The 15455-nt window shown below is 38.6% G+C and overlaps 1 protein-coding gene across 5 annotated transcripts in view; it reads right to left on the bottom strand.

Annotated features, from left to right (window-relative positions):
- The window catches only part of fam13b (family with sequence similarity 13 member B), a 106755-nt gene that overhangs the window by 4012 nt on the left and 87288 nt on the right, over positions 1-15455 (bottom strand). Inside the window, exons 11-22 of one of the 5 annotated variants that reach the window (XM_055225070.1) lie at positions 9677-9744; positions 9190-9241; positions 8331-8460; positions 7709-7780; positions 4820-5087; positions 4115-4256; positions 3675-3756; positions 2763-2924; positions 1321-1550; positions 1162-1245; positions 973-1068; positions 48-403 (exon numbers count right to left, since the gene is read on the bottom strand). In XM_055225070.1, the coding sequence (XP_055081045.1) occupies positions 48-403; positions 973-1068; positions 1162-1245; positions 1321-1550; positions 2763-2924; positions 3675-3756; positions 4115-4256; positions 4820-5087; positions 7709-7780; positions 8331-8460; positions 9190-9241; positions 9677-9744 (1742 nt within the window). The remainder of the gene's footprint in view (positions 1-47; positions 404-972; positions 1069-1161; positions 1246-1320; positions 1551-2762; positions 2925-3674; positions 3757-4114; positions 4257-4819; positions 5088-7708; positions 7781-8330; positions 8461-9189; positions 9242-9676; positions 9745-15455) is intronic. The other 4 variants (XM_055225071.1, XM_033974713.2, XM_033974714.2 and 1 more) reach the window with 4 other exon arrangements.

Below are 15455 nucleotides of genomic sequence, written 5' to 3'. Positions count from 1 at the left end.
ATTCATCTACAAAATGATTCAAAGTAACATTTCTGTGAGGCGCTTACATAGACGAGGCGTTAGAGCTGGACAGCCGCAGATCCATGGCCAGCTTTCCTGAGCCCTCCTCCAGTTTGCTTCTGATTGGCTCGGATCGGCTCAAGCTCTGGTTTGATTGGCTGATGGGGTGGGTGAGCATGATGACATCAGGGCTGGGCGTCTCTCCTCCGCTGCTCTCTCCATCCTCTTCTTCATCCTCGTCTTCCTCCTCTTCTCTCTCCTCCTCCCTTTGCTCTTCTTCAGTGGCCCCGCTTCCTCTCTGCTCCTCTTCTTCCTCCTCTCTGATTTCCTCCCAGAAGTGGGCCGTCTCTCCCTCAATGATTGGCTGTAGGATCTGACTTCGTCTCTTGCTGGAGGGGGACACCTGGAAGAGACAGGGCAACTTAGTTAAAGGGCTGTATGACTTTCCCCCCCCATGTAATTAAGCTAAATTTCTCTTGCCCCAGTACAGATATATTACATAACCAGCATTTGATCCCATTGTAAAGTGTAAAGGTTCCGATAATCAGGAAGGGCACGGGCTTGTAACTTGTGGTAAATAATTAGGACGCTCAGAATGGATAAGACAAGTGAGGAATAACTTTTGACCACTGCAAACTTTTAAAAACAAATAAAAAGTAAAAATCAGGTATAGCGCCTTAAAGTCGGTTTTGACTCAATGTCGTGATTAGAAGTTATAATGGGGCAATTATGGCAAAATCAAGATAGAGAATAAGGGGTTAGTCTTCCCCACAGAGGGAACCAATTGTAAGTATATGGTAACAAATCTATGAATTCCATTTAATTATGGAGGATGGATAACCTGTCTTATGCATTTTTTATTTGATCACCTTGAGATTTCTCATTATGTTATCTCAAGTACTGTTTACATTTCACTAGTCATGATAATAAAACATGACTATGAGTGAGTATGAGTATGTAGCAGAGACTTACTGTGATAGGAGTAATGCTGACTCTGGTGAGCATCTGTTTGACCAGCCTGTAGCGCTCGTACAGAGGCTTCATCACCAGACGCTCCTCTCTGGTCACCTGCACAGCAACAAGAACACTATTACTAACTCACGCACACTGAAGTGTGGTGTACGCTACTTTAAAACGGGAGAACAAGACTTCTGCACGTACGGGCCGCCCGTGGATTCCTTCATAGTGCAGCAGATTTTTCTGAAGGACCGTTTTCTCACATGACAGCTGCTCCTTAGTCATTTTCTAAAGAAAAAAAAAAGAAGAAAAAGAATAAGAAAACGTTACATATTCATGCATATTCCATATGCATGTGCAGACCTTGATGTCCTCAGGCCAGCAGTCCTCCTCTCTCTTCCCCTTGACCCTCCTCTGGATGAGTTCCATCGTCTCCTCTCTGGTGGGGTGGGGGCCCTCCTCCGCAACGATGCTGCTGCTGCTGCTGCTGGTGTGAGGGGCCTGGTCCAGAGTGGAGCCGAAGCTCTTGGGGAGAGTGTTGCTCCGTGGGCGGGTCTGAGGGCCCAGCTCACTCTCTGCTCGCTGTTTGGCTTCTGTTAACATTTGACAAAGGGGCACCAGAAGAGAGGCAAGAGGAGGGGGGGAGAGACAGTGAGAGAGAGGACAGAAGCAGTGACAAAAGGGGGGCAGGGGAAGAGGAGACAATGGACTTATGGTCCATATGAAATTCTTTTACAGAGTTTGGATGTTTAACTTTAGACAAATTCAGAAACTCAGTAGGGTCCTAAAGTTTAGCAATGTTTATGTTTAACAAGCTATATAATAATGTACAAGGCAATTTGAGTAAATGCGCAATCTACTAACACCCTTGTCCAACGATGCCTGTCTGTCAAAAATGTCTTTAAAACATTGTGTCTAGGTTTTAACCCTATAGCGTCGAAGGCTATCGTCGCCGATAGAACGCGGATGCGGACTTTCCAGCAGCGTAACTCCGCAACCAGTCGTGCTCTCAAGTAAATTCAAATGACGTCTCAAAGCGGAGGCACAGGGCTATTTAAATATTTTTCCGTCAGTTACGGTAATCTGCCTCTGTTGCTCCGCGAAGGTGACGAATGAGAGCGTGGGTGCTGCAGGGATTTTCCCTGTCATTTATTCGATGCGTAAAAGAAAACATACGGATGGATGTGTAAAATAGAAGTAGATGTGTGAAAAAATGCAGTAAATTCTGATACTTCTTTTAATATGATTTTTATGGATAACAAAAATATAAAAGTCTAGGTGACCTATACTGGCCCATAGTGTGCTCAGTCCTTAAAGGGTTAATAAACATTATACCTTTACCATATCACATGCCTGAAAAGTACAATATGACTAACAAGAGACTAGCAACAACATGCATCAAGTGCCGAGTGCCAGCCACACAGAAGCAGATGCACAGCTCCGTTATAAAGCAGTGTGGAGCTCAGCAGTGCTGGCCACTTCTGGTTCTGGAAGTAAACTAACCAATCACTTTTCTGGAAGTTTTGAAAATGTTTCTACTTTGCAAACTTTAAAAGACACATTAGAGGCCAATAAGCTACGGGAACGAATGACCATAGTGAGATTATGTATTTTAACTTGTGGTGATTATCAAATTGAGCAAATACTGTTTACTTGTCATTTATTACCTCATAGCTAATTAGCCCCCATCAAACATTTTACAAACAGTCAATGGGAAAAACGACGGGAATTCACGTTCGGAACCAGAGGCGGTCGGACACTTGTGTGCTCCGTACAGGTGTGGTGTGTAGAGGGGTGGTACTTACTGAGGCCGAACGCTCTGGGGCAGGGGGCGGGGCCGGGGTGACACAGGGGGGTGAGTGTGTGAAGGGGGGAGGAGGAGGGGGGAGGAGGGGGCTGACGTCTGTGTGAGTGCAGCAAAGCCTGGTGCCGCAACGAGCTTCTGGGAAATAGGTGGTGCTGGCGTCCTGATGGCGGTCGGCCGATTTGGTCAGTCAATCATTCGGGCCGAGGGCGGGATGGAGGAGGAGGGAGCACAGTGTTATTGTCGATTTGGAAAATGTTTGGACTTGAAACAGAGAAATGTTTTGGCCTCTGAGGAGGTGAGACGTGTTGGTGGGGGTGGTTTCAGTGAGGTGAAAGAATGTCAAAATATACAAATTGATGCTAAGCTAATGCTAAAAAACTTCACTTTGTAGTTTTGATTTGATTTAAAGAGCTTAACACCTCATCTAGGCCTGTGATAAGGAAATTTAAATGATGACAAAAATCCGCATAAGAGCTGTTCCTAAAAGTTGACTTAAAAGGTTGACATCACAATATTCTCAAATCCCTAAGGTTCAAAACTGAGCTGTGGTGCAATTTGCTGTTTAATTGTTGGATTGTAGATTTGTTGACCTGGTTTATGGTTAATATTTATGTAATTACTAGGCCTATCCACATGAAACAAAAAATGGCACAAAGTTCAATTTCTTCTCTGTTAGAATAAATAAAGTTGTAACCCTGCCATTTATTTTTGACTAAACCATATTTTAAACCAGTCTGTCATAAAGGACAGTCTTTCCCATCACTGAAGCCGCCCAAAGGTGGTGGATGTGGTTGACAGGATGCACCAGCACACTGGAGGCAAGTTAGACCAGCGCATGCAGACTATGGTCACAGATGTGGAAGGGTCATGCTGTCCGGCAGAACAGCCCAAAACACACTGCACCTCGTACCTTTAATCTGACGTCGAATCTTGGTCAGGTCAGTCATCCATTTGAGCACTTTGGGGTTAGCTGCTTTGTCTCCATGAGAGGGCTGCGCAGACAGGAACCAGGTTCATCAGAAAAAAGTCACATTTTAAGATCCTATATTGTGCAAAGTTCAGTTTAAGTCATGTAGAATGATGCCACCTCCTCAAAACATACCTGGAGTTGTGTTTTGTTTCATTCACAAATGTTTGAGTACCCTTTTGTGTCTTCTGTTTGAGAAAAGAACTCGGCTTAAATATGCAGGGTCTGTGTGCTAAACAAGTGTGAATGCAACAAAAACTCCTCCAGGTATGTTTGTGATGAGGAAACAACACCCTTTAAACATCCCTACATTATTCTCTCAAACATCAAACCATATAATGAATATACATACATTATTGTCATGTAAAGGCTATTGTTTGTACCTTATAATTTCTTTCCTTCTCAAACTGCTCTTCAAATTGTTTGATTTTCTTCTTCAGATGCTGGAGCTTCTTGGTGAGCTGGTGTGTGACTGAGTCTCCTCTCATGGCCTCTTTAGAGCCAAATGATGCTCGTCGGGGTCTGCTAAGAGTAGTGAAACAAAGTGAAAACAATGGCCAAAATCTGACTAGATTGCACAATAGATATAATTAACTAAATACAAATATTTTGTTAAATGAATGACTTTCTTGCAAGTAAATCGTCCCAGCATTTTGGATGGAATTTTCTGTGTTTAGAACTCACTGCTACTTCCTGGATCAACATTTTCCCCACAAACTGCCACTTAACTGGTGTATATAATTAGAATAAGATTGGGGGCAATATGGGGCAATATTGTGATATTGCCCCATGACAGAAAATCAAGTGTCTGGAACAGTGTCAGGCAGTTGGTTTCCCATGATTCTTAGTAATAATGTGCCTGATAGGACAAAAAAGGTGACCTGTCAGTAGCTTCTGCATAGACAAAACAATTTAATTTTTCTCATTTAGCAGCTTTTACCATACAATACATGATGTAAAGAGCATTTATCTTGACAAGAATAAACATAACATCAGGTACAGACCCTCATGCAGTAGGATTGATACACGTAACAATTACACTGACAGCCCCATTATGACTTCACTTGTGCAGAAGTACCCCAGCTCACCTGTGTGTTTTGGTGGGAGAGGTGCTGTCTGGGTCCTGCTGGAGAAACCTCTGGGCGCTGTGAGCTCCGAAGTCCAGGAACCTTCTGGCCAGCCCGTGTGGGTGTGCATAGCTAGAGGAGGGGGACAGCTCCTGGCTCGTGCCTTCCTCTTCGCCCTCCTCGGCCAGCAGCAGGGGGGGCAGCGGCACCATGCGACCGGCCAGGGGGGACAGCTGGGCCTCTCCACTGTCACTCTCCCCCTGCCAGGACATGAACGCCGGGATGGGATCTGAGGAGAGAGAGAGAGAGAGCAAGTCCAAAAAGGTCAACTCAAAAGGGGGATTGCTGGTTCTCGTTTAAAGATCCTATATTACACATAACTGATTGAGCTTAAAGCCATGTTAGGATGTTGTTATCTCCTCAAAAACATACCTGAAGTTGTGTTTTGTTTCATTCACACATGTTTGAGTAATCCTTTATTATTAGTCCATCTACATCTCCAAGCCTCAAAATGCTCTGTTCCACCTTGTGATGTCATGTAGTGGTAATTTTCAGGTTAACAGTAGCCTTTTACCTTTTGTTCAGTGAGATTGGCCATTCTACGGCTTAAATTATCCAAATGATTCTAGTAAAGATGCAGAAACAAAACACAACTCCATGTACGTTTGTGATGATGAAACAATATGATAAATCAAATCAGAAAATAGCATAATATGAGCCCTTTAATGACTTTGAGATAGCTTGTGTTACTCTCAGCAAAAACAGCAGGAAGAAGGAGAAGGGTTGTACAGAAAGGTAGGCCTGTCATGATAACACATTTTTAAGTGGCTGTGTAATCCCTCAGTCATTGAGGTATTGTACCCATAGTAAAAGAAAAATTCAAATCTATCTGAAGGGAGACCACCAGTGATCTAACCAGAACTGAAGAAGCGGCTTGGATGAGCAGTGAAACGTCTTCACTCTTACAACTGACAGATTAAAATGTTTCTTTTACTATACATTCAAGTAAATATAGACGATAGACTAAAATATTGAAACCAAACCATGATATAGCATTACCTCCAAAAAACTGAGACTGTGTAATTGTTCAATGACCCATAATGATGTGAACTAGTAAACAAAGGCACACCAGTTTTACTCTCAAACTCCTTCCTTTTGGGTTGAACGAACTCAGGGTAGGATAAATTCCCAGTGTTTAAGTTAGTTTGTATTTATTATGAGTCATAGAAGTTCTATGGCCTCTATGGCTCAAATTTTAATTTCTTCAATATAATAACTATCGTGACAGGCCTAGACAAAGGAGACACCAAGAGGAATCCATACTGCATCAGAAACGTTAAGGAACTGTATGTAGCCTGCACTCTTACCGTTTTAAAAAAGGAAACAACAACACCGGAGTGCCTTAATGTGCATGTAGAGGACACATACAAGTTTTTCTCATTTTGAGTATATATGTACAGGCCATGCCTCATGTTAAAGCTCAGAATCTCCAGAATTCACTCATCAAAACACCAACATAAACATCATGGTCATCATGTCCAATGTTTATGTAATTAAGAATAATTAAGCATTACAATCACTATGAGTAAAAGCTATACTTATATCCGGGGTTAGGTAAAGTTTAGGAAAATTTAGTCTTACACATGGTTCCTTTAAAGGAGACATTTACACATTTCATCCCCATAATTAGCTTCTAAAGGAAAAAATAGTAAAATTATCACTTGAGACCAGAAAACAGCACAGTATGTTTTTATGCTGTGTTAGGTGACATGCAAAGGTACTTCAGTTGAAAGTCAGATATTTAGGCTATAGTTCACCAAAATAGTTTAGAGGAGGACACCTTCAAATATTCCTTCTCTGAAACCTATTTCAGTCTTTGGCACGAAGGTTTAAATCTGGCACTTCATTTATACACTGCCAGTCAAAAGTTTGGACACACTTTCTCATTTCTGGTTGTTCTTTATCGTCATGACTATTTATATTGTAGATTCTCTCTGAAGGCATCAAAACTATGAATGCACACATATGGAATGTAGAACTTAAAATAACTGAAAAATTTAGATTTTTTAAATAGCCACCCTGTGGCTCAATCACTGACATTCCTTGACCCTGACAAGGCTCAGCTGTGAAGTGAAAACCATTTAAGGGGACTTCTATTTGCTTATTAACCTTTATTTAAGTAGGAAAGTCCAGATCAGATTTGGAATCTCTTTTCCAGAGGGGAGTCTGTTGTACATGTTTTTAGTGGTAGGGGAAACCAGAGCATCCTGAGGAAACCTATGCAGGCATGGAGAGAACATGCAAATTCCAAGCAAAAAGGTCCTGTGCCATCCTGGAGTTGAACTCAGGACCTTCTTGCTGTGAGGCACAGTGCTGACTTCATCATGAAGCTCACTGAGAAAAGGCCAAGGGTTTGTCTTCGCCTCTCGCCACGGTCTTTTATTAAACTGCTTTGTTTTCATCATCACAGTTCTCTTAAGAGCAACTTAACTCACTCGTGGATCTATAAAACCCGGCTCTCTCCAGTGTTGTGCAATTGGTGCTGTGCAAAGCTCTGTGTGGAAAAAAGTGCCGCAAAGGTTCGATATGTTCTGTTTCCCTGTGGTTTTAACTAATTATTATAATTAAATGAAACATCTTGGCAATAAAATAAAAACTGAAGCTTTTTAGTAATCAAATTACTCTATTTAATTGATTAATCATTTCAGCCCTAATCCAAAATGTAGAAAGTAGTCAACATCAAGAAACAAAAACATTGAATATGTAGGTGTGTCCAAACTTTTGACTAATCATCTAGGTTAGTGATTCAAGTTAGTGGCCTGACACATATAGTTTACAGTAATTATGAATTTGTTCGGAATGAGACAGCATCAGGACAGTATGTAGATGTTTGGCAGACATGACACTTACCCTGGCCTTCTTTCTGCAGGTGCATACATGAGAAGTCTATGGGAGGGAGGTGGGCATGAGGGGGGGATGGTGCTAATGGAAACGGAGGAAGAGAGCAACAGACACCAAGGATGGAGGAAGAGGATGGAGAGAGACGGGCGGTGAGATCATTCAGTCACAATAACTATGGTAAGGATAGTGGTGTAATAGTGGAATCTTTTGTACAAATAGATATATTTTTCAACATAGTTTCAAAGTTGCTTTCATATTTTATAATAAGAGTATCAGATAAAGAGTAGACCAGTTTTAGAGTGACTGGTACGTATGTATGTATGCATGTACGTATGTACGTACGTATGTATATACTGCCACACTGACTTTTGGCGCTTAGTCTGACATTGTCCCCTCGTCAAAAACATGCATGAAGAGGATTTATATATTATCCATGCATGTTTGAGTAATCTTAGATTTAATATAGGATTTTCAAAACAATAAAAGGTAACATGGTGATCCAAATATGTTATGTTAATACCCAAGTGTTATAATTGCTCTTTAAACTACATAATTGATCTCCTGGCCTAGCGCCTTAAATATATGGCAGTAAAGATGTTAAACTTTGGATGGTATCCTAAAGGCAATGTACCTTCCCATTGGTTGTCAGGGAACAGCTGCAGGTGAGGGGAGGAGCCTGTATGTGGTTGGCACGGCGACAGGTGGTTTTTATTGGGCTCGCTGGTGTTGGCATTCTGATCACACTGGCATGGATCCAGGTCCTGGACAAAGGAGACAAACAGCTAAGTATAACCACCTACTCACAGTTGAGAAACAACAGGTTGATATGCATTTAGATATGCACAGAGACTCAGGTTGTAGAGTTGTATGTCTTATAGGATTTGTGCTTAGTTACAATCTTTGTTACAATCTACAGTGCACACCGTCAATGTGTCCCTGGGCAAGCGACTTCACCAACCATGCCTGTATATAAATGTGGCTTGTGAATGAGTGTGATGATTAGATGAAAATGCATATTCGAATCTACTACAGTGATCCATTTTTTGCATTACTGATGCAACGATCCAGCTTTTTCAGTTCTGATACCAATTTTGAAATGATAGCTTTAACTATCTACCAATAACTGGTATCAACTGACACCAGTACAGAAACTGAAAATAGTATCTTATTTACTTTAAACAAAAATTAAAATTAAATAAGACAAAATTTATCAAATGTGTTATGTAGCTGTTAATCATTCCTAAAGTAACTACTGGGTAGCTTTGTGTAAATAACAGTTCAAATATTATGAGACTTTCTTGGCCGACTACAACCAGTAAATAGTCTTATTACCTCAATTTTTAGGCCCAACCAGAATACCGTCTGAACCGATATTAGGAAGCAGACATCCGATTCAGAAAATTCTCCAGCATTGGCACCGATATTTGAGACTAGTATCAGAGCGGTGCATCCCTAATTATTATTTGTCTAGTGTATGCTTTGGCACTTACACAGCATCCATTGTCAGTTTCTTCCATGATATTACAGGTTTGATTGTCCTGCCTGAAAAGGTAATACATATTTTATTGTGCAAGAAAAAAAGACAACACAATTATTATCAAATATTAAAATAGTTCATTCAAAGTTCAAAGGTTGGTAGGAATCTCCCTCAAATGAAAAATGTATCCTATCATGTATCATGTCGTAGTGTTTGGTTTAGGCATCACCTTACCATCCTTTTCCTCTTGCATCTAAATATAAGTTTGGTTTAATTTGTAAATTTGAGGGAGTGCATTGTTTCTTTTTTAAATTACCTGCAATATCTGTGATACTATGGTACATTAATAGTGTTGAGAGATCACATAAACAGACAATAAAAACAAGCATAACTGAGAAGGTTTGGGTGTTGTACAAGAAGCTCCTTCTTTAATTAACTCTGTTGGTGTTGCTAAACTAAAGTCTGTAATTTAAGATTACTCAAATATGATGGTGGATTACCTGGCAGTATTAATGTTATTTTGATCCAAGTCCATCCCGGAGCCTTCCTCTGGGGTGGCCTCTGAATCCTAATAGAAAACAAACATATATGGGGATATAATTAAAAGCTTGGCTGATATAAAAATAAAATATCTGTTACTGGAAAAAAACATACAAAGAGGTACTGTATAATTACATAAGTAAGACAAACAGCATTAGTTGGGAATTACAGGCCAGTCTATATTAAACTGTACAAAAGCTAGCAAACTAAACCAAAACATTTGTCCTAACATAGTCATGAGTACATTTTAACACATCGTCCAAATAAATGAATACATTTTAAATTTTATCATTTCAATAATAATAATAATAATAATAATAATAATAATAATAATAATAATAATAATAATTAAAACTGCAAGCAGTGATAAAGGCCCTCGCCACCCCTTGCGACCGCGGGGTACACGCCACCGTGGAGATCTTGCCTTTCGTTCCCGCTTACATCGCCCCTCCCCCCAAAATCAGCGTCTCAGTAATACTACTCCATTCATTCCAATGAGACCATTTATGACATTGTCACGCCTGAACGGTTGGAAATAGAGGTATGTCTTCATTGGCTTTTTTGTTCAGTATGATGAGAGGAATATGTGTACCAAATTTCAATGGTCTATGACAAAGTAATTATTTTTCATCCCAGTTAACCAAAACCTGTGTATTTCAATGAGAAATGTCAGACGTTGCCATGGCAACACCTTTGAAAATAGAGATATGGTTTCTTTGACTTTTTATTCAGTATAGCAATAGCAAAGTCCATGGCAAATTTCAAATGTTTGTGACAAAGTAATTTTTTTACGTGCCATTTAAAAATTTCAAGGGGGCGCTGTGGAGCAATGTAATATTTGATATGTGTAAATTGCATATCTATGCACTCAGATGAAGATTTTGAACAAAAAGTATATTAATGCCAGAAAATAGGAAACTGCATGTTTGAGCTATGGGACATTTAAAACTTCAAAAAATGCCTTTTTTCTTTGCAGGCTGGCCACACCCACATTTTATAATTTAGAAAATTCCAAAAGAATTCCCTATAATCCCACATGGGTCTAGTAAATTGTGACCATTTTGCAAGTTTCTTGAATGAAAATCCACGGCATAAAAAATCCAAATTTTAGTACAAATACAAAATACAAAATACAAATACAAAATATTTTGCCAATCTTGAATTTTAGGCCATAGTTTGATGAGTGTAGAGCATCTATTTAGTCTACAACAAAGTCCAGTACTCTGAACCCCATTCATTTCAATGACACATTTATTATGTTACCACGGTAACATAGTTGCAGACAGAGGTATGTTCTCTTTGGCTTTTTTGTTCAGTTTGCCAAGCCAAATGTCCATGCCCAATTTCAAATGTTTACGTCAAAGTAATTTTTTTGGTCCAATTCAAAAGTTCAAGGGGGTGCTGTGGAGCAAAAAAAAAATCTGACATATGTAAATTGTATATCTTTTCATGTAGATCAAGATTTTAAACAAAAAGTATATCAATTCCGGGAAATAGGAATGTGTGAGTGATGCACATTTTAACACTTCAAAATATTGCTTTTTTCTTTGCAGGCTGGCCACACTCACATTTTATGATGTAGAAAAATCCAAGACAGTTCCCTATAATCCCACATGGGACAAGTTCATTTTGACCAATTTGCAAGTTTCTTGAATGAAAATCCAAGGCACAAAAAATCCAAATGTGAGAGGTAAAATTTTGAAAAAATGGGGTTCTGTCCACAATGTCTGACTTCCTGTAGGGTTTAGGGTGGGGTCATAATATAATTTTTTACTTGTCTTGACATGTTCTATATTTGTACCAAATTTCATTTGTCTATGATGAAAAAGGTCTCTCATTGCTGTAATGTATGTGAACATTTGAGGTGGCGCTATTGAGTCGTTTTGAAACATTAATTTTTTGCAGATGAAAATACAACATTTTTTGCCAAACTTGAATTTTAGGCCATAGTTTGATGAGTGTAGAGCATCTATTTAGTCTACAACAAAGTGCAGTACTCTGAACCCCATTCATTTCAATGACACATTTATTATGTTACCACGGTAACATAGTTGAAAATAGAGGTATGTTCTTTTTGACTTTTTTGTTCAGTATAGCAATAGGGATGTCCATGCCAAATTTCAAATGTTTATGTGAAAGTAATGTTTTTGGTCCAATTCAAAAGTTCAAGGGGGCGCTGTGGAGCAATTTATTGTCTGACCTGTGTAAATTGTATATCTATGTGTTCAGATCAACAGTTTGAATAAAAAAGTATATTCCTGCCGGGACATAGGACACTAACTGTGTGAGCTACACGCATTTAAAACCTTAAAAAAAACATCTTTTTTCTTTGCAGGCTGGCCACACCCACATTTTATAACTTAGAAAATTCCGACAGAGTTTCTTATAATCCCACATGGGTCTAGTTCATTTTGACAAATTTTCATGTTTCTTGAATGAAAATCCGAGGTGTAAAAAATGCAAATGTGAGAGGTAAAAGTTTGGAAAAATGGGGTTCCGCCCACAATGGCCGACTTCCTGTAGGTTTTAGGGTGGGGTCATAATGTAATTTCTTTCTTGTCTTGACATGTTCTATGTTTGTACCAAATTTCATTTGTCTACGATGAAAAAGGTCTCTCTTTGCCGCAATGTATTTGAACTTTTGAGGTGGCGCTATTTAGTCATTTTGAAACATAAATTTTTTTCCACATGAAAATACAACATTTTTTGCCAATCTTGAATTTTAGGCCATAGTTTGATGAGTGTAGAGCATCTATTTAGTCTACAACAAAGTCCAGTACTCTGAACCCCATTCATTTCAATGACACATTTATTATGTTAGCACGGTAACATAGTTGAAAATAGAGGTATGTTCTCATTGGCTTTTTTGTTCAGTATGATGAGAGGAATATGTGTACCAAATTTCAATGATCTATGACAAAGTAATAATTTTTCATCCCAGTTATCCAAAACCCATGTATTTCAATGAGAAATGTCAGACGTTGCCATGGCAACACCTTTGAAAATAGAGGTATGGTGTCATTGACTTTTTTGTTCAGTATGGGAATAGGGATGTTCATGCCAAATTTCAAATGTTTGTGACAAAGTATTTTTTTTACATGCCATTTAAAAATTTCAAGGGGGCGCTGTGGAGCAATGTAATATTTAATATGTGTAAATTGCATATCTATGCAGTCAGATCAAAAATTTGAACAAAATGTCTATTAATGCCGGGAGATAGGATACTGCATGTGTGAGTTATGCTCACTTTAACACGTCAAAATATTGCTTTTTTCTTCGATTGGTGGCCACACCCACATTTTATGATGTAGAAAAATCCAAGATAGTTTCCTGTAATCCCACATGTGTCTAGTTCATTTTCACCAATTTGCAAGTTTCTTGAATGAAAATCCAAGGCGCAAAAAATCCAAATGTGAGAGGTAAATTTTTGGAAAAATGGGGGTTCCGCCCACAATGGCCGACTTCCTGTAGGGTTTAGGGTGGGGTCATAATATAATTTTTTACTTGTCTTGACATGTTCTATGTTTGTACCAAATTTAATTTGTCTACGATGAAAAAGATCTCTCATTGCCGCAATAATTTCAAATTTTGAGGTGGCGCTATTGAGTCATTTTGTTACATACATTTTTTTGCACATCAAAATACAACATTTCTTGCCAATCTTGAATTTTAGGCCATAGTTTGATGAGTTTAGAGCATCTATTTAGTCTACAACAAAGTCCAGTCCTCTGAACCCCATTCATTTCAATGACACATTTATTATGTTATCACGGTAACATAGTTGCAAATAGAGGTATGTTGTCATTGGCTTTTTTGTTCAGTTTGCCAAGCCAAATGTCCATGTCGAATTTCAAATGTTTACGTCAAAGTAATTTTTTTGGTCCAATTCAAAAGTTCAAGGGGGCGGTGTGGAGCAATATCATGTCTGACCTATGCAAATTGTATATGTATGGTTCAGATCCACATTTTGAAAAAAATGTATATTAATGCCGGGAATTTGCAAACTGCATGTGTGAGTTATGTGCACTTTAAAACTTCAAAATATTGCTTTTTTCATTGCAGGCTGGCCACACCCACATTTTATGATATAGAAAAATCCAAGACAGTTCCCTATAATCCCACATGGGTCTAGTTCATTTTTACCAATTTGCAAGATTCTTGAATGAAAATCCAAGGCGCAAAAAATCCAAATGTGAGAGGTAAAATTTTGAAAAAATCGGGTTCCGCCCACAATGGCCGACTTCCTGTAGGGTTTAGGGTGGGGTCATAATATAATTTTTTACTTGTCTTGGCATGTTCTATATTTGTACCAAATTTCATTTGTCTACGATGCAAAAGGTCTCTCATTGCCGTAATGTATTTCAAATTTTGAGGGGGCGCTATTGAGTCTTTTTGACACATTAATTTTTTTGCACATGAGAATTCTAAATTTTTTGCCAATTTTGAATTTTAGGCCATAGTTTGGTGAGTGTAGAGCATCTATTTAGTCTACAACAAAGTCCAGTACTCTGAACCCCATTCATTTCAATGACACATTTATTATGTTACCACGGTAACATAGTTGCCGATAGAGGTATGTTGTATTGGCTTTTTTCTTCAGTTTGCCAAGCCAAATGTCCCTGCCGAATTTCAAATGTTTATGTCAAAGTAATTTTTTTGGTCCAATTCAAAAGTTCAAGGGGGCGCTGTGGAGCAATTTATTGTCTGACCTGTGTAAATTGTATATCTATGTGTTCAGATCAACAGTTTGAATAAAAAAGTATATTCCTGCCGGGACATTGGACACTAACTGTGTGAGTTACACGCATTTAGAAACTTCAAAAAACGTCTTTTGTCTTTGCAGACTGGCCACACCCACATTTTATAATTTAGAAAATTCCAGAAGAGTTCCCTATAATCCCACATGGATCTAGTAAATATTGACCATTTTGCAAGTTTCTTGAATGAAAATCCACGGCATAAAAAATCCAATTGTTAGAGTTAAAATTTTGAAAAAATGGGGTTCCGCCCATAATGGCCGACTTCCTGTAGGGTTTAGGGTGGGGTCATAATATAATTTTTTTCTTGTCTTGACATGTTCTATCTTTGTACCAAATTTCATTTGTCTACGATGAAAAAGGTCTCTCATTGCCGTAATGTATTTCAAATTTTAAGGTGGCGCTAATGAGTCATTTTCATATGTTAATTTTTTTGAACATCAAAATACAATTTTTTTTGCAAATCTTGAATTTTAGGCCATAATTTGATGAGTGTAGAGCATCTATTTAGTCTAAAACAAAGTCCAGTACTCTGAACCCCATTCATTTCAATGACACATTTATTATGTTACCACGGTAACATAGTTGCCGATAGAGGTATGTTCTCATTGGCTTTTTTGTTCAGTGTGCCAAGCCAAATGCCCATGCCGATTTTCAAATGTTTACGTCAAAGTAATTTTTTTGGCCCAATTCAAAAGTTCAAGGGGGCGCTGTGGAGCAAAAAAAATTCTGACATATGCAAATTGTATATCATTTGGTGCCAATGAAGATTTTAAACAAAATGTATATTAATGCCGGGAAATAGGACACTGCATGTGTGAGTTATGCACACTTTAACACGTCAAAATATTGCTTTTTTCTTTGATTGGTGGCCACACTCACATTTTATGATGTAGAAAAATCCAAGATAGTTTCCTATAATCCCACATGTGTCCAGTTCATTTTCACCAATTTGCAAGTTTCTTGAATCAAAATCCAAGGC

This window comes from Periophthalmus magnuspinnatus, chromosome 10 (assembly GCF_009829125.3).
Source record: "Periophthalmus magnuspinnatus isolate fPerMag1 chromosome 10, fPerMag1.2.pri, whole genome shotgun sequence".
Taxonomy (NCBI): Eukaryota; Metazoa; Chordata; class Actinopteri; order Gobiiformes; family Gobiidae; genus Periophthalmus; species Periophthalmus magnuspinnatus.
The sequence above is the reverse complement of the archived record's forward strand: the minus strand, read 5'-3'. Positions and strand labels throughout refer to the sequence as shown.